We start from the raw sequence: 20,276 nt of genomic DNA, 5'->3' as shown, positions 1-20,276 counted from the left end.
GAGATCTTTGAAACAAACACACTCATCCTGAAATGTATTCAATGTTCCTGTCTATTAGAGTCCTCGTTACTGCGATTGTATCACGCGTGTCTCTCCCTTTCCTATACCCAAACTGATCACTCCCTATGTATTCATTTGCCTATGTATTTATAAATTATGATCCGAGTTCGTATCCTCTTCAGGGAAACTGCGAGTCGCTCAAGTAGCTCTTATATCTGTGCCTAAGCATTATACGTATAGCCCAACGGCTACCTTCCGGAGTCCCCAGGCATTTTCCATGCATGCCTAAACCTTTTGTGGTGTCTAAGCCAATGAGTTGGTCTTTTTTGATATTTTATGATTGCCTTTGTTTTTTATTTTTATTTAATTTTAATCCATCATCATATTGGGAAGTTGGGGAGATATGTACATTTTTCTTAAAGCCAGTTGTGGGAATGACGTTTTGGACTATGGAATTGGAAGTATTTTTTGTGTACAAGTGGAAAGAACTGAGGACTTTGGCAAATGTGAGTATAAAAATTATTGGTTTTTAAACGATGAAGGAAATATCGGGTCATGAGAGGAATGCTTTGGTTTTCTGGAAGAGAAAACATGTTGAGAATACCTGGATGGAAATTAAAATTGCCATGGTTATTTTAATATTAAAATTTTTTACATTTTTTTCACTAGATTTTGCACCAGTTTGAAGATGGATCCGAGTATTTTTAGCTGTTTATTTTGAAGTAATCCCATTTTGCATTTGTATCAATCTTTTTTTTAGCCACATATCGGTCTATAATCGCAAAAAACTTTGATTTGAATTATTTTGAAATTCCAATCTTTAATCTTAGATTTCTCTATTTCTTCGGTTTTTCGTCGTCCACAAATATTTGAACATATACTCTTAAGTCACGGTGTCCGTGTAACATATTGTCCTCCATAACTGCGTTCGACGAATGCAGCCAATATCATTTCCTACGAATGATACCCATTTTTTTACCCGAAGATATTTTGAATGAATAAAGATATCTTTCTATGTGCAATGAACATCTCTATCAATTACAGTCTTAATGTTGAGTTATTATTAAAACTATATTACCCACGCATTGAATGAAATTCCACAAAGGGTTTCATTAATTGTACCTTCTTCAATTCATCCTTTTTATTTTATATACATTTATATTTGACGATGAAAACTCTACAGTCAAAAGGAAATTAGTAACAAAAGTATTTATTTACATTCAGTGTCCAACAAATAAATCAAAGGACCGTAGCTATCTCTTTTACAGCCTTTTTGTGAGTCAAAAACAGCTTAAAAGGCAGAAAAAGCTTTTTCATAACTTTTTTTCACATCTATTTCGAAAGCATTAAATGCTATTTCAGTATCTACGAAGCTCCTTTCAATTATCTTTATTCCTAGATAACAAATCCACTGAGGTATAATTTAAAGAATCCCACTCAATTAAGCCGATTGTTTTGATTGACAATTGTCATAAAGAAATGTTATTTGGGTGTTTAAAATTAAAATATGAAAGACTGGATTTAAAAGCTGTTGAAAAAAGATAGGAAGATAATGGGAGTTGTTTCGTATACTTGAGTTTTGTACTTTAAGACCGGTGCAAAAAAGACAATATGGCAAATGCGTAAGGATATCGAAAGGATATAGAGACGAATTGATGTGTATTTGAAGATCAAAGAGTGAAACATTAATATAAAAGATAGGAATGGATGAAGCAAAGAATCTACCCCGTTTTTTAACTTTCCTTTTCAGAGGAACCACATACAAGTACATCTACGATGTATGTATGTGTACGAGTACGCAGATAAAATTAAATTGGTGTTTAGAACAAATCCTGGACAATCGGTGTCGTGTCGCTCGAGGTGAAATTTAGAACGTAGCAATACCTTAAAAAAGGGCCTTCATGAGCAAATAATTCTCGAAATCCTTCAGTTTCAATTCTAAGAAACAATCACGAAATATCGGAAATAATCCTGAATCAACGAGTTAAATTTCAACTTTCGTTTGAATCGTTTGATTGGTGAACCAGTAGTAAGGAAATGATGAAAGACGGCAAGGAAATAGGAGTTTGACTGCGTATTATTTACACACAGAGCATTATAATTTGAGGAATTTATTAAACTATGGGTACACAATGGTTTCATAATGCGCATAGTTCATGTAATGTAAACTACCAACCTTAAGGGTTGAATAAACTGATGCTTGTGGGCTGAATCGAATATTACGTTCGCTGGACCCATTCGAGCATGAGTGTACGTATTACGTTTTGACGTAATGAATTTACTTTCTGTTGAATTGTACATGGTGCGACATGGGCACATCCGAGGGATTACCAGATCCGAGCACATCCGACGGGCATATCCGAGGTATTCAAGCAGCGACCGCTGATTTTTAGAATACAATGGCAGAACATACAATCTGGGCGTTTATAGGGACCTAAGCATTAGTTTCGAGCAAAACCAATAATTCCCCTTAAAGCAATTTTTATATTTTCACAATTTAAATCAGCTAATTTTGGATTTTCAACTATATAATTAATGCTATAGTAATTATTTATTTTAAAAAATAAATATTCCTTCACATTAATAAAATGTTTACTTATGAATTAAAAATTTGTATTGAACTTATGTTAATTAAAATAAAATATTTTATCCATTTCTTCACATCATTCGCCGTATTTAACGGTGGTCACAACCCCCAAGTGTATCTTTCTTGCTAATTATCCAATATTTTCATCAAACTGATCGTGGATACTTTGCCTTTGAGATAAATGGCAATTAATTTGCTAAAGCTTTGTTTACCAAATCCATGTGAATACCATCGCGAAAACATGATACAGTGTTATATTCGTCATGGGTTTTCATCACATTTGCAAATGGCCTTCACAGAAATCATTTTAAACTTTGATGATGAAGGAAACCCAACCTCTGCTACCTCACTGAGTGTGCTACGATGTCGCCAGTTAATTACGTTCGTTAGGGATGCTACTACCCAGTATTTATTTTGAAATCTTAAAATTGTAAAAAGAAACTCGAAACAGCATCATTCACCTGTCTTGATGTCACAGTGTGCATTCCTCTAATTGATTTTCACATTCCAATACTCTCCAGTTGTGGGCAGTGGTAGTAGGCTATAGCAAAAGCCTTCAATTTCATTCGCTTCATCATTATTTACCTGAACGACGTGCAGATTTCTACCTCTGTTCTTTTGCATGTGAAACTTATACTGTTGAAAAATTATTATACCCTCGTAGCAACTACTCCGTGACCGAAACCATTGGTGAAATGAGTATGGGATAGAGTGGGGGAGGGTGATTCCAAGGTTCTGTCTCTTTCACGGATCTTAGTTCGGGAAAGACCCGAAACATTTGCCCGAGAGGTAAAGGACGAGAGGATACTGCCTGGGATTCGGACAATGAGAATTTTTTCAACCCGCGAACAAAAGAAATCTCGTGGGGTGGGAGATAGTGTGGAGGTGGTGTATTGGACAAGAGGGAAGTGAGGAAGGGCGAATGAGAATACAATGGATAGGAGAGGTCGGAGGAAAAGAGGAGTAGGTAGGAGGAATGGGTGTGCTAGGGGAGTAATGTCACGCGAGTGAATTGTAGATAAGAAGAAGAAATGTATGAGTGAATGAGCGAAGAATGTATTTACTCTAGGGAGAGTCGTCTTGATACCAAATGCGTCATTTTATCCGTGAGAATGATTGCAAAAAAATGCAGAGCTTATGAAAATTTAATGAAAGATAATTGCGGTGCAACTTTAAAAAAAAGGAAAAATGGATCTTTTTGATTGTGAGACAGAATTTTAAAACGGATATTTGGGGTTTAGATCAAGTTATTTTTAGGTTTCCCATTAAACACTACATTAATTTAAAGAATACTTAACTGACGTTACTCCATGCATTGGATACGAAGTTAAAAGGCGAACATCATTCCTCCGGCCGTTGAATGCGGTCTAAAGCTGACACTTGGTCTCTGCCCATCCTTCCTCCATTCCCTACAAATTCTACCAACTTAAACCAAACATTGAAAAGCGTGTAAATAATTTTGACTGTCGGTCGACACCTTAATGGCTACTAAGATAGGAAAGGAGAGCTTTAAAGCTGTTTATATTGACGTCAACAAGGCATCATCAAATCAATAAGAAAAAATATACAAACACGCAAAACCTTCATCCGACATCAATTTATAGGCACACATTCCACTCAGACATTTCTACTCCGTGAGAAGTTGTTATCCTAAATCTTGAGGTAAAACATTCCGTAATCACGTGGAGGTACTAGTGGGGTCGGCGAAGTTAAGAGCTCCACGAGTGACTGGTTTCGATGTGAGGGAGGAGTGAGGCGTGCTTAACGCCTCGTTAACACGACGTTCCTGAGGGAGGGGTCCGCAAGAGGGTAGGGCGGGGGTCCTGGGCGAAAGGAGAAGAAATATCGCGGGTCGAGATGAAAAGATCGAAGGGGAGGGTTTGAGATGGGCGGGGGGAAGGGTAGAGCAAAGTGGGGGGGGGAGACGGTTGGTGAGCCCCCCGGGGGCAAAGGGAGGAGCGCATAACGATATGCGCGTGTCGCTAGCTCCTTTCTTTTTCGGCCGGCTCTTCCTCGCCTTCAAGGATGTGTGGTCGGTCCTCCCTCATCCTTGGACCCCTCTCCGCCGCCCCCTCCCCCCCCCCGGCTCCTCCTCCGTGCCCAGTGAAAAAGTATGATGAAAGATGGAAGGAGCCAATGGGAGTAACAAGAGTGGGGAACGGGTCTAAATATAGTTTGACCACGTGGGTCACGGGAAATCCGATAGCCAGGGGCTACATGGAAAAGTTTTTGAAGAGGGAATGAGGCGGTGTAATGGAGAAGGTGAGAGACATGTAGGGGTTGGGAGGGGGGGAGAGAGGAAAAGATCTTAAGATTGAGGGAAATTTATTGCTCTCGGAGAATAGTCTCCTCAGAACAGGATTCGGGGGAAGGCATGGAAATTTTTTATGATTGCATAATGCGCTGGTAATCGACCTTAGAGCAAGAGCGGAAGCGCTTTCGTATCCCAAGATAAAAAATTGACAGCATACCTGGGGCATTGAATATTCTTAGACGTTATTGGAAAATAAATATGAAAGCTCTAACATATTACTTACAGTCAGGAAATAAGGAGGGAATTCTTACGGAAAATGCACGTATGTATGATAAATGATGGGTCGCAGGGGTAGAACGTCAGACTACTGACCGTGGGCCTTGTGGGGGTTCGTTTACTGGGCAAGCCTCTCTGGGCACCTTCAGCTCCACCCAATCTGTGTGATTTTTCGGGTACCAGATCTTCCTGGGAAACCATAGCCCTCCTACTCTGATGCATGAATTTCACACGCCGTTGGGCTTAAAACACTTGGTGAACTCTTCCATCACCTACCAAACCGACCTTCGGGTTGATTACTACGTTGATGATTTATGGTATGATAAATTCTCATGATATGAAAAAGTGGCTATTAACAAAAATGGCTTCAAACTGTCCAACTAATTAGTAGAACAAGTGTATTGAACAAATGCATTTAATTACCCTTTACAAACACAAAGATAGGGATTTAAGTTCAATATGATGACAACGACGCTATGACTTTTAAAAGTGTACATTTTTCTGTATAAAAACTGATATTTAACAGCTCATGGAAACACTTCATTGTAAAACCATGAAATATAAATGCTCGTCCGCACGCAAATAAGGAATCTTAATGCCTTGATCGGCATAACTAAAAGATATTTAGAATATCTGTTGAATATTACTTCATTTAAATAATGGTTTGACTTTTTGAAATAATTTTGCAAAGGATTATTCAAAGATTTCCCGTTCCTAAAAAAATGATCGTCATTTTCCACTTTGAATATGGCACTGAAATAATTATTATTTCAATCGTCAAAATAAATAATAATTTAATTAATAAGCCAATGAATATATTGTGCTAATTATTGCAGGGTAATGTATAATTAAAATAAATAGTGTTGAATTATATGTGTTGCTACCAGCAGCATATTAATATTTATCTCAATTAATATCAACAAAACGGCAACAACTGAAAGAAATTGATTTCATTAAATGGCATTTAAAAATTATGTTTGCAATGCAAGTTTAGGCTGAAAGCAATAAAATTACGATATAACTGTATTTGTTTCCCTTGTGGTTATAAAGTATTTGAAAATATCAAATTGACCACAAGATAGTTGAGTAATATATAATTAAATACATCATTTTTAAAGTCATTAGTGATCGATTGAGTAAGAACTGGCATCAACCGAAATAGTCGGTTTCAACGTTGGTGGGAAAAGTTCCTGCCTTCTAATTCATTTAACGTAGATTAGATTCCATCATGGTTTTTCTCCGGTTGGTGGTTATTTCATTTGTTTGCGTCGTTGCCATTTCATTTGTATAATAAACGCTACAGGCCAAGCTGAAAGTTTTTTTTTGTCTGATTGTCTAATTTAAGATAAGATAGAGGACTCTTCAGAGGCTTGCGGCAGTATCCAATGAAATATTTTCTTAGCTGTTGATATCATTATGATTGAATCGCAATTAATCGCCATCGTTGATAGGTTATTTAACTATGGATGTTGGATTATTTTACCCATCTTGTTTCACCTGCTTATTTTTCACTGCGGCTTTTTCCGTTCTATTTCGAAACTTTCCAGTTTTCCCGAAAATTAGGAGAGAAACAAGACACCTGGCGGCCATTAAATCTCGCGAAATGTATCAAACGAGGCAGGCAGCCCTAACTTCTCTTCCCTAGGTAGATGGGTGTGTGTCGGTAGTCGGATCTCCCCCCGCCCTCTTCTTAAAAGAGCGGACAGGGGGTGTCCCGCGGTAGTGGAAAATTGCTTCTGTCGGGATCCAGGTGGTCCCCCTGTCGGAGAAGTTTCTCATTCCCTTATCTTGAAGAGAGGTAATAGAGGGAGAAAGCGTCCAGGGTCAGCAAGGGATAAAGAAGACCTCAGGAAAAAAAATTTTATCCATTTATTTTATTCAACGCTCTCATTTTTAAAGGTCTCAATCTCTGTTTAAGGGATTAGAGGCTTATTTCAGTACTATCCGAGTATCCGACACGTTCATTTCTAAATGATTGGATTAATGGGATATAATTACATGCAGAGCCTATCGCTTTAGATAAATCTGGGAGACACGGAAGTTTTCAACGAGGCTTTTGACGCATAATATGAAATGTTATTGGATGTTAAGTGACTTCAAAATTAATTAGTCCAAATTAACGTTTTTCCACACACATATTTTGAATGAAACAAAAATGGTTTGCTGAATCGTAATCAAACATTTTCCCCTATGAGTAAACAATAACAATATTAAAATTTGCGGGAATTTAAAATTATAATGTATACAGTTAAAAAAAAGAACGCCGGACGGGAAATTTTTATCATCGGTAAAATATTTTTTGTCCGGATAATTTATTTTCTTGTCATGTTGCGTTACAAAGGATTTATTCCCCAATACTGGATTAGATGAGAGATCTTCTGAAGTCCTCTTTAAATTTCTTTAATGGAATTGAGTATTTTCTTTAAAAAATAGCGTGAATTTTGTTCCGTATTCTATATAAATTTACGCCTATTTTTTAACTCAGTGAATTTGCAATACTCTTAGGCTAAGAACTATTGGATGTATTATTCACCATGCTAGCCATTTTTAGCTCCTGCCCGACAAGGATTTTGGCATCCACTTAGCAGTTTTTGTTGGCAGGTAATAATTTACTTTACGCGGGTGAAAATTTTCAAAGCGGCCTAGTTTCAAACCTAGCACCAAATTTTCCAAATAAGTATACATTTTGAAAATTTACTCACAGACTTTTTTTAAATGCTTCGTTTCAATTGGTTCCTGTTATGGTTTTCACCTCCAAAAATACACTTCATCTCTTCAACAAAAATACAATGCATTATTGCCGATAGTCGTGAACGGTTCTGAATGCAAATGCTATTCGTCATAAACAAAATTTCACCTGAAATGGGAATAGCGCCCCCGGTTAAGTGACTTTTTATTAATCGCAATCAAATTTGCATTTCATCTCATATTTTGAGGCACTTTTCCACCCGTTATTGAATTCCATATCCAGCATGCTTTTTTGGCTTATCCCAGCGCTAAGCCAAATAAAAATTGCCGTACAGTTTCATTCCAGGCATTTAACATTTAATAATTGTTTTTCAAGCACATTCTCTTTAATGGTGTTTAGATTTGCTCTTATTATGCATCCTTGAATCATGAATCATACTTTCCCGAAGAGAGTAGTTGGATTTTAGGAAATTACGCATTTAATGGAAAAGTGAAATTTCATCGAATGGATGTCAATGAATTTAAATTGTTAGGAAATAAAATTACTTCGAAAAAAACAATAGATATTTAAAAAACGATTCACTGGGTGCAGAGTCACTGGCTATAATGTTCCAATACCATAAGTAATAAGATCGCCGTCCATATTCTTGCAAAGTGCTACTTATAATTAGTAAAGAAAAATGATTACCCTTAGGCGCTGTTGTAATACATATCGTGGTGTTTAACTGTCAATGAAATCAGTGAATAATGTATCACTTATTTATTCCTGTAATTTGAAGCTCTCAATCTGGACGAGAGTATTTTGGTGTGAATAGCAACTCTTTCACTATTGACGGGAAGCAGGGCCGTCGTTAATGGAATGCAATGGTCTTAGAACACGTATAGTATACACTTGGAACTTCAGATACTATTTTAAGGCGATGGGGATTTATGGTCGATGTGAAGTAATCATCTAAGATAAAAATCTTTAGCCTCGGAAAGGAATAATTTCAGGTTCATCAATGATTCATGAGGTTCATCAATAATACAACTATTGTGAGTGGCAGGGGGTGACTTCTTACCAGGTACATATGCACCATCAAAATTATTTATTTATTCAAGCTTGCCGAACTAGGTTTTGGACTATAACCTTAGTGAAAGGTCTAGTTTCCACACCAAATAGATAAGTACGCCGATTTCAAATAGGCCGGAGGGGCAAGTCCAGATGAATGGTGATCCACACAGCGTATGTTCCTCATTGAAGCGTCTGAAGGACCAATTAATATGCAAAATAAAAAAATTCCAAAGAAACTGCGGGAGATGCCGCAACAGTAACTTTTAACGGAGTCATCCGCTAATGTGCATTTTAATGCAACAATTTCAGAGCGTAAAAATCATTCGCCTTGACTGGGACCAGTCAAGGCGAATAATTTTTACGCTCTGAAATTGTTGCATTAAAATGCACATTAGCGGATGACTCCGTTAAAAGTTACTGTTGCGGCATCTCCCGCAGTTTCTTTGGAATTTTTCAAAGGGAAAACACCATACGTGTTTAAAGTTGGCTTTAACCTCGTGGACAGTGGCGCCTCGCGCACGACTACGAATGCATGTGACATTGTATGTACGGTATTTCGTCATAACATCTAGTTCCTTTAAAAGCCCCAAAATTTCAGAGTTTAAGAGGACTCCTCGGTAGCTTAAGTGGCTAAAGCACTCGACCGGATATTGAGGGATCTGGGTTCGTGTCCCAGTCAAGGCGAATGATTTTTACGCTCTGAAATTGTTGCATTGAAATGCAAAATAAATTTTATCCATACATCTTGGTTGTTTCTTAGTAATAATTAAACTGTTACGATACCTCCTTGTACGTTTTCTTTGAGTTTCGACGCACTTTCACCATGATTCTGATTATACGTGTGTGTGTTTTGCGTTATCTGTAGTCAGTCCACCTGCAAGTCGTCATTCTCTCTAATTGGAAGAGATAGTCACGTTGACAGGATGAATCTTGTTTCAAAATTGGCACCTTCTAGTTAATTACATTTGAATTTTGAACTTCTGGCAATACAAAAATGGAATATTTTTTCGAGACGAAGTAATATTCTGAGAACATCAACTCTTCTGAAATTATTGAGGGCGCCCGTAACTGTAGAGGAACAAAAATTGAACCAACCCAATTAACTTGGAAAAGCAATACGAAAAATTATTTTTCGTAAAAACCTAAGTAATGAATGAAATGTATATTCCAGTATTTAAAGGGCTTATTAATTGGAAACCTAAGGTAAAATTATGTCTTCAGCAAATTCAACTTTTGTCAAGATGAAAAAAATTGATGCAAGAGATTCTAAGTAAAGGTGTAAAGAAAATAATTACTGGAAAGTTTTGTATAGACGAAGCATCGCGTGCTTCCGAAGTGCGTTTTCCCTAACGGAGTGCGGGCGAAACGGAGGTAATCGTAGAAATATTATTTGTTAGCAGGAAGATGTTTGATGGAGAATTTGGACAAGATGGAGAGAAAAACATACGAAGAAGCGTTACAAATGGTTGAGAATAAGAAAATGTAGGCGGGGGATTTCTGAAGAAGGAAGAAATATTGGGTGGGAAAGATGTTGAAAACTATTTACAAGTTGAAGGTTGTGATAAATCAATGGATATTATTCAAGAGGGTATAAAAGATGAGGCATTTTCAGCAGAAAGAAATGGGGAGAAAGTTTGGGGTGCGAAGAAGGAGAAGGTGTGGTGCGAAAGGTGTTTATGTTCTGTCGGCGAGCTTTTTACCGTCCCCCGACTCATGGTTGCTGACGAGTAACCGGGAACTACGTATGTAAAGCCTAATTTTAATCGCTAGGCTACCTCTCATTACCGTGTCGTGGCTAAATTAGTCTTTCCTAAACGATCGATGGTTATTTAAATGATCTTGGTGTATAGAATCTAACATGAGAATATAATACTATAATCAACAAGCTAATCTTTTAATGTGTTTTTCGCAGTTATTACTTAAATAAATTTGTGACGAAGAAAAAGTCCGCAAACCTAGCCTCCCAAATTACGCAAATTTGACCCAAGGTCTAACGAGCGATGAATTCCAACTTGTCTTCACTATATTTTCCGTGGCATTTCACAGAGCGTAGCTTCTTCAAGGCGGCGCAATTAACATTAAGTTAAAATTAATATTCATTAGGGTCTATTTGATGATGACGCCCAGGTATTTTAATGGTTAGCAACGCTCATTGGAACACCTCCCAACGTTTAATCTTAGTCCTTTTTCCTTTTTTTTAAGTTAAGGACAACCGTATTTCCGAAAACATTTTTAAAATTTTATTTATTTAAGACTATATTCGTGAATGTTATATCAAGCATTCGAAAGTATGTCGTCGCCTTAATGTATCGCAAACTTAATGAAATTCGATTTCGCAAAGGAGTTCTTGAGTCCTTTATGTAAATAATACTTTTATCCTTCCAATATAATACGGTTGCATTGAAAGTAAATTTATTGCATAAATAATTCCTTAAAAATGTGTAATTTCGAGATCATTATGCCCGGAGCTGAGATATTTATCTACCTTAATAGCTAGGGCATCTGAGCGTCCGCTTATGCTTTAATGGATACGTACTCTAAATTACAGGTTTGGATTTCTTAGTGTCAACTGAGAGTAGCTGAGCTTAGGGGTTAACTTAATTGTTTAGTTGCTGTCGCCCTCTGTCCGAGTTTAGGATTCAAGTATTTAAGTGCAGGTGAGACCATTGATAATTCCATTTCAACCTCGCCTGTGGCTGTGAAGCGCACAGTAGTCTTTACATTTTTCTAATCGCGAAAGCAACTCGCTCACGCTGCAGAAGGCAATCATGCGTCGAATACTAAACGTATTAAAGCGAAATCGAATCCTTCTGCATGCATAAATGATTGGGCATTATGCACGTCTTGATGTCATTGGGTTTACAGTGGGAAATGACGCTCTCGCCCCTCAGACCACGTAAGATCCAATTGCTACATCATAAGCCCACATGGCGGGTGAAGCATAGATTCAGTTATGTAAGATTTCGTTTAAAAATGACGATGAAGTCACGAGCAACGGGCTGAGTTTCCAAATTCATTATTCGGATTCTCTCTCTTTCAATTTATTTCAAAACATTTCCTAAATAATTATTTTACGAAGTCGAAGAGTACATGTATCTAAACCGCAATTTAGAATCAAATGTGAGCAACACGAAGGGAAAATAACTCGCCTTATCAATTTTTTTATGATACGGTGCAAACTTCTCACCAGCGACAAAGTTCATGAAATAATTTCAAGTAATACGCAATTGAAATGTTGAAAAGATTCAAATTGTTTCGTGTCTGTAACTAAAATGTTGCCCTGTATGGTTTTTATCCTAAAATGTTTTCCTTTATTAAAAAAAATTGCCGGAACTCTAGGATTCAGTATTTTGTGTATTCTTTTCTCCACAGGCATACTATATATAGCGAATTTTTGTGATTAATTAAATTATAAATATGCTCACATTCTTTATGAGGATTGTCTTTTTAAACGATCGGTTTCTTTTTTCCTTGAAAATCGTGAAAACTACACATATTGAATGTCATCTCCTCTACTTCTTCGTTCAAAACGCTTTTTATTGCTCTAAAGATGCCCATATGTCATAATGTATTGATGGTCATTTGAGAGTATGATTGAGAGTGTCTCAATAGAGAGTTCGGTGTTCCCTAATATTTGGTGCTATTACCTCTTCTCCGGCTCGCACGAAGAGTTTGTCTTCCCCCGCAAACGGTTATCGGCATGTCTATTGTGCGTCGCCAACGGATTCTTTACAGCTTATTACTTGAATAGACCGTAGAAGAACCGACGGATAGTGCATGCATTCATAGAGAATGCAAAGACGTTTTCATTTATTCATCTTTTTCTTCCTCCTTACAGTTCCTCGGGAAGAAAAATCCTTTGCAGAAATTCCGAACCTTGGAACTAATTTCGCGGCGCTGGACTTCACGATGGCGAGCGAGAACAAAAGAAGGGGAGCCCTCGCCCCTGCTCTTCCTCTGCGCTCCGTGAGTGAAACTGCCCGCTTTTGGTAGGAAGGAAGATGGGGGGATCACAAAGGAGACCTGGGTTAGGGGGGGAGTGCCGGGAGGAAGGGCGGGGGAGGGGAGTGGGGCGGTGATATAGAGAAAAGGTGGGGAGGAGACGGAGAAAGAGCAACAGGTCAAAGGAGAGAGGAAGGAAGAAAGGAGGCGAGGGCAAGGAAGAGTCGGAGGTGTGCGCGCGATGGAGGGAATGGCACGATGGGTCTGGAGGGGGGTGGGGAATCGTTAGGGGAGCAAAGGGCCATGGAGGAAGTGGCGGGAGACGGAGGAATTAAAGGAGGAAGGTGGGAATGAATTGGAGAAAAAGTTAGGATGAGAGAGAAAAAGTGTCGCCGGGGGGGAGGGGGAGGTAAGGGCGATGGAGGAGGGGTAGGGGGTCGGTAGGAGACGGGTAGGGGGTTGTGTGTGTGTGTGCGTCGAGGGGTTGGCAGGGGCGAATGGCATGGCACCCCTCCCCCGCGCGGGCCGAAAGGGGTGGCGGAGTGCGTAGTGTCGGTGGTGGTTGGAGGCGGCGGGGTGAGGCGAGGCGGGGGAGGCGTGGCGGCGGAGGGGAGCTTGGGGGAGGGGGAGATTGCGTTCGGCGCGCGTTTGGAGAGGAAGGGAGAGGGGAGAGCAGGAGTGAGCGAGGGAAAGAGAGAGAGAGAGAGGTGGCTGTCGGCTGGCTCTTCGGCATCGGAATCGTCCCTCCTCAGTCGGGCGTCCGACCTCGGCGCCATGGGTTCGGTAGTCGTTTGAAAAGAACTCGGCCTCTCACGTCGTCTCGTCGGCAACGTTAAGGAATCATCAAACCACCGGTGGAGAAGAAGGAACTCCCTCCAAAAATTCCACTCTCCCCACCCCCACCGTGCCAAAAAACTCTCTCTGTCTCGGCATACCCCGGCAGGGGTGCCAAATGGGACGAGGTGTGCCGGGAGAAAGAAGTCGCCCGCTGCCCCGCGTAATTTCCCACCCCCAGGTGACAGTGCGGCCCGCCCGGTCCTGGAGGTAACATCTCCACTTCGCCCTCCCAAACCTCCCGCCACATTCCCTCCCGCTCAAATGGGCGAGGACCGCCCCCGGGATCTCCGGAGTGGTGGAGGACCCCCGGATCTGCGGTCGTGGTCCCCACCGCAGCCTTCCGGCCCGAGTGAGCCCAATCGCCGGCGGTCTTCATTCCGCCCTCCGCCCCTTACGATCGTCCTCCTAGCGGCGGTCCGCGTGGCGGCCTTGTCCGCGCCCCGCGCCGATGCCGCCTCGTCCCCCACGCCCGCCACAGTCTCGCCGACGCCGGAAGAGCTGCTCCTCTCCCCGGAAGGGGGCGTCGTCTTCGGCGGCGGCGGCAACATCTCGTCCGATCCATCGTCTCCACCCGGGAATCGCACCGGCGACCAAGGCTTAACGGACGACATCAACTCCTTCTACTTCTACGAGGTGAGTTTTGTTTTCACCGAAGAGTTTTGAGAGAGAGTTTCGTCGAGAGAGCTTTGTTGTTTTCGTCGTGAGTGTTTTGTTTGCATGCATGGAATCATCTCTCGGTCGTGACCTTTTTGAGACTTGTGTTTCGTAATATTTCGCCGAACATACATCAAATGAAATCTTTGGCATCTTTGTCCAATTTTCCCTGATCACGCCTATTGTAATACGTCTTTTATAATTTTCCTTTACTCGATTAGAGAATTTTGTCAGAATAACGTGATGTAGGTCCTGCAGGTCAGGCGAATGTAGCATTAGTGAATTTTGCATATTTCATGCTTGAAGATAAACGGTTATTTTATGCCGAAAAATTCAAATCTGGGTAGTGCTGGTGTCAAGATAGTTAATCGAGAGCATTATATCAACTGTCAAGCCCATAAGGTGCACGTTAACATTAAGATGCGAATAAATTTACCAGTTTCTACGTATCAATGATATTGCTATCTTGACGTTGGTAGATTTCTACCGATGGATAGTATCGCGTCTTGGAAGTCTCAAGGAGACGTATGTCTGGGAAAACGAACTGAAAGATGATTGAAGTTTGTTTACCTATATTTTTGGCTCGCTTGCATCATTCAGTTTTAGTAAGTGAGGATTTTAGAGGGTAGAGGAAAAAGAAACGAACGAGAAGCAGAAGACTATTTGGTTGGGTCTAGTCGAATGGCGACACTCTCTATTCTCACGCACGCAATCACGGGGCACACCTAACGTCCGCGTCGAGTGCTCGGCGATCGGGACCGGGGAGGGGGTCCCGCGGCGCCCGCATGAGGATTTCCCGCTGAGGGGAAAGTGGGCAAGAGAGGAGGAGGAAAGAACACTCGGAATGCCGGCTGTCTTGTCGAGGCGAGCCGGCAGGCAGTCGGGCGTGTTGTGCGAGTAATCGGGGAGCCGGTCTCGAGTTCCCCGGTCTCCGGACCCCGTCGAGCATTGACTAAATTGGGCGAGACGGGAATTTTCGGGGAGTCCATTCCCTTCTCCTCCCACGAGTGCGTTGATCGAGAGAGCTCGTACCCCTCACGCCCCTCCAGGGAATCCTTTTCTTCCGCCGGGGGAGAAGAGGTGGCGGTTCTCATGTCCACAACCCGAGATGTTCCGCTCGGATTGCCATTAATGTTTTCGCGGGAGTGAAAAATAGATCTCGGCTCGATCATTTTCTCCCCTTGCGGTCTCTCACTCATTAGCGGGAGTCATCGGGTGCGCCGGAGGAGGTGATGATAATTGATACGGCCGATTATCTTCTCTCTTGTTTGGCATCTCAGTGACTGGTGTTCGAGAGATTCTTCTAAAAGAGCGCCGGATTCTGGGAATTAAAATTTTCTGGTAGGGGGAAAAAAACGCAATCAGCGTCATCACTTCGAGACAAGAGTGGTGGATATCTTGCGCCGAAAAAATCATAATTGTTTAATTACTTAAGATTTCCTTTTTGCTTGCGCTTAAGGTTCGACGGACGAGACTATAATCAAATTCCGTTTTTCGAAATTTAAATTTGGCCCATCAGAAACAATGAGTGTGGATGTAGCGGAGCAATTTGAAATAAATGAAAAAAATAATAGGAGGAGGCTCTGGCGTGGATTAAAAAATAACCAGGAGGAAAGACCAGCAAGAACGGAGGAATTTCCAATTTGTGTAATTCAGAGTATTTATAATTTAATGCGACGATTAAAGCAAAAATTTGTTTTCCATTTTGACTTTAAGTGGATTTGAATACCCTTCAGCTCTTTTTTATAATCTGTCTACTGCGTTAGCCTTTATTGCTTCGCTTAGTTGGACGTGACGATGGAACGTTTTACCTTGCTTACGCCTGCGTAACTTGTCTGCCGCGTGCCCACCTACCTAGATGTACATGCTCATACCTTCGTCGAGGGCACGCGTGCTCATATATAGACACGAGAATGCGTGTAGCTATTCCTAAAGTGGTACGGCTAATTTCCCTTATTTGCCGAAGCGATAACACTTGACCTATTCTCTGAAAAAAAAACTTCATTGACATATTCCACTTGCATTCCAACTCGCAGTCCGATGGCACTTCTCACAAGTTTCAAGTGGCTCCTTGATTTGGAGCAAGTGTGAAAAATCCCGACTGAGGACTTTGGCGAAACTTTAAATCTTAATTAATTTTTCTCTCAGTTGAGGGCTTCTCATTATCAGAACGACACTGCTTTCCAGTGCCTTTTCCCGATCAGTTTCCATCAGTTCATCTTCGGGTCAAGGTCATGGGTCACTCGGGAAGCCGGTGCCTTCCAGATTTTGATGCTCCAGCCCACCATAAGTATCACTTCATTTTCGTGATTACCCCGGAGGCCAAGGCATTTTTCTTCGCTAAAAATGAAAAGTGAGAATCGGTGTAAGGGACAACGGAGAGGAGTTTTTTGACTACGTATGTAATGCTCGGGAATCGTGTTGATCAATGATACAAGTTTTATTCTTTCGCATTTGACACCGTCCACTTGAAGTCGTTCGCCATGGTTTCGCTAGATCGTCATGTAGAATGCACCAATGCTTGCTCCACAAGTTACCGCCCAGTAAGGATCATTTAAATTATTGTATGCTCTATTGTTTACTTAGTTCTATACGATAAACACTCGAGTCTAATTGCAGAAACATCGGTGTTTTGTTAATATGCGAACCACTGACCGATAACATATGTTATTGGTCAGTGGTTCGCGTATTAAGGTTCAATGCGTATTGGGTGGTTATCATGACCATTTTTAACTTCTATCATTAAATGCATAACTTATCGATATGATGGAACGTGAAATTTTATGAATGATTAGAAAAACATCAAAATTGTTGGCACTGGACTGATTTTGTTACTTTTAAAATATCAGTTCATTTCACAAAGACTTGATTCAGGGCTTACAGAAAGTCACGTAATGGTCACTGTAGGTGTTTGACGAACATTTCACGACAATGATGGCCGGTATCAAGCCGTATCAAAATCAAACGCTAACTTTATAGATATGAACTGTTGAAATCTTTAATAGAAAATTCCGTAGTGTAATTACTTGTGAGATCGGGATTGGTGCGGTGGCTATCGTACTGGCTTCCCACCCAGAGGGCCCGGGTTCAAATCACGGCGGTGTTGAATATTTTCAGTAGTATCTCGATCCCTACTCGAGGTGCTTTGTGGAGGGCACTTTGAGTAAGTACGCCGTCCGTCGGATGGGACGTTAAGCTGCGGACCCCTTGGCGCCTTTCGTAAAGAGTAGGCTAATGCTGACGCCGGGTTTCTCCCCACCCTTCATGCTTTCCTGTCCATCCCTAATGGCGCAAACGACCTCAGCAGTCGGTCGCCTCTCCTCAATGCTACTACTATTAATAATTACTCGCTGGCAGTCAAAACGTGGCTCCTTGTAGCAAATGCCAGATTCTTCATCAAGACGTACATTAGTTTACTAGTTATTTTCGAGAATCATTGCCATTACTTACTGAAAACGCATTGAAAATGTACTGCTCTACATGAATTTTTCCGTTTACGTTTCTTCAATAGCTATACTCTTACCTCTCAGTAGTTTTGAGATCAATTCCTAAGTGGCAGGAAAAGTGGGTACAGAGTCTGTTGTTGGCCTTGAAGGCACTCAAAGAGGGGTTATTGTCGAGTAAAGGTGGGAATGGGAGTAAAATATAAGAAATATTGGACATAATCAGAGGAAGTATGTGAAGTTGAAAGTAGCAGTTGCGCTATGAAGATGGAGTTGATGAGTGATGAAGAGTTGAAGGTTTATTGTAATATCTTACGGTGTTAAGCCTCACGGTGTTCGTGATAGGCGAGGCCTAGAAGTGTAGTAGCGGTTGGTCCTCGATTCCATATAACACGCACTGTAAATGGTACTCTACCGTTAATTATGGCAATAACAGTAGTAATATTTAGCGAATTATAAGGAATTATATATGATTTCATATGTATTTACTATGAAGGAGCTTAATTCCGGGGTTGGGTCATTTCCTTATGCTATTAAATAATTTATGAGAGATGATATTGGATAATGGTTTTCGTTAATTTACCAGCAGTAATATTTCTCAGCTTGTATTAAAAATATCTAAATGGTACGCATGGAAATGTCTTAAACAGGTAATTAATGATACGATGTCTTATGGTACACGGGAATTTGGGGATATCAGTTTCAATCCTTCCGTGACAGGTCTAATTCTGCGGATATAATAGGCCCATGCATAATGTATCAACTGTTCGGATACCATGGCAAATACCTGTTCCTATATGGGCACCGGAAATTTATCTAGAATGACAAGAAGGGAGTTATGTTTGGAGAACGCTTCAATTGGAGTAAAACCCATAAGATGGAACAAATAAACGTGAGACCCTCACGTGCGTTTCGTCTGCACAAAACCTAGTGGAAACCTGACCCTCATTCACCCTACTTCCCTTTCTCACTCTCCCCTTACGTCTAATTATCTGCCTGCGTAATAATAGTGCATACGACCTCAGTTGCGCGGCGCCTCACTCGGATTTAAATGAAGTTGTCGTGCAGCGGAAATTGCTGGAATATTTTTCTTTGTAATAGCGTTTGTTTGACCTTATTTGGAGGCTACTGTTATAGGTAACTAATGATTATTCTATCTTTTACAGTCCCCAGTTTTTTACATTTCCGCCTTCCTATTTCGTACATAATTTAATCCCATGGCTCAAACTTAAAATTGCTAAATTTGTAACGGAACAGATTTACTTACTGGACAATATATCGTATTAAAGGAATCAATTTACATGTGCGTGATGAGAGCACAAATGTTTCGGAAATAGTTTTACTTTTTTCAAGTGTTATGTTGAAATCTGTAGCTGCGGATATTATTATGTGTCATCAAAAATTATTATACATGATAAAGTGATTTAGTTTTTGAAGAAAGCAGCATCCACCGAAAGGTAAAGTGTCGGCTTTACCTCTCCGTGAATTCTTCTTGTAAGCTTGGATTTTGCAAAATAATTTTGAGTTCTTACTGACGCTGGAAATCAGCCCAAGAATCTACTCGTACCAATGCAGTGTCACTTTGGTTTATTTCTGTATATGTAATGAGCGTGCTTCAAAACTTTGGTATTAGTCTTAGGTAGAGTGGAAGTGAATAAGTAATGCTCACTAGTTTAAGGTTCAGCCTTTATAACCAGTTTTCGTCTCGTAATTATGTTAAACCTCGCACCTACACTCTACGGCGGGAAGATGTACGTGACAAGCTTTGAGCTTTACATGCAAAGCTGTACTTGTTGGTGACACTGCCACTGGGTTTGGAGATTAATTCCAGAATACGATTTGGACATGTATAGCTCAAGTAATATCGATTTCTTCCGGCTCTATTTTATTCTGTAATATCATCAGCTTCTACTATTTTATAAATCGTTTGAGAACCAAATTTCAATTGATTTTTCAAGGAATGGCAATATTTAAGAGCCCAAGTGTTTATTACACAAACTATTAAGCATCAAAATGCTACCGAACATGAACATACATGCATAATATATTTGAATTATTATTAATAATTATTCAAATGACTAAAATGACCACGAAGCTCAGATTCTTATAATTCATTCCTCCTCCGCGCATGCTATCCTCACTGAAACTCTAATAATCTTGCCGTTATCATTTGATATTTACGGTGGGATATGAAATGTGAGGATCACAAGAAGGACATCAAGGCAGCAACACAGAGAAATCAAAGTGTGGAAGGTTGAATCTTTGTCCACACATAAATGCCGCACAAAATTCAAATACCGGAGTTCTCCACCCAGTGGACGCTGTTTGGGATGAGCAGTCGGACAGAGGTTATGCCCTCGCTCATTCACAGCCTGTACGAGATGACTTGCAGCTGTAAATATTTGGCGAGGAAGAGTAGAGTGGACACGAGAGGAGAGCGGAAGAGCCGGACGGAATCAAGGAGTAAAAAGGAGACCTTTAAAGCGAAAAAAAGTTGAAAAAAATATCACTTCACTCCTCCCTCCACGGAACACCTCAGCT

At 40.5% G+C, this 20,276-nt stretch overlaps 1 protein-coding gene across 2 annotated transcripts in view; it reads left to right on the top strand.

Moving 5' to 3' along the window:
* The first annotated feature begins 13,565 nt into the window (after window positions 1–13,565).
* LOC139691926 (cardioacceleratory peptide receptor-like) overlaps window positions 13,566–20,276 on the top strand; it is a 435,230-nt gene continuing 428,519 nt past the window's right edge. For both annotated transcript variants that reach the window (XM_071589875.1, XM_071589876.1), the window contains exon 1: window positions 13,566–14,271. In XM_071589875.1, coding sequence (XP_071445976.1) covers window positions 13,900–14,271 — 372 coding nt within the window. In that variant the 5' untranslated portion in view covers window positions 13,566–13,899. The remainder of the gene's footprint in view (window positions 14,272–20,276) is intronic.

The sequence above is a fragment of the Hetaerina americana genome, unplaced genomic scaffold (genome assembly GCF_022747635.1).
Source record: "Hetaerina americana unplaced genomic scaffold, ioHetAmer1.1.p SCAF_4, whole genome shotgun sequence".
In the NCBI taxonomy this organism is placed as follows: Eukaryota; Metazoa; Arthropoda; class Insecta; order Odonata; family Calopterygidae; genus Hetaerina; species Hetaerina americana.
This window is presented reverse-complemented; position numbering and strand designations above follow the sequence as displayed.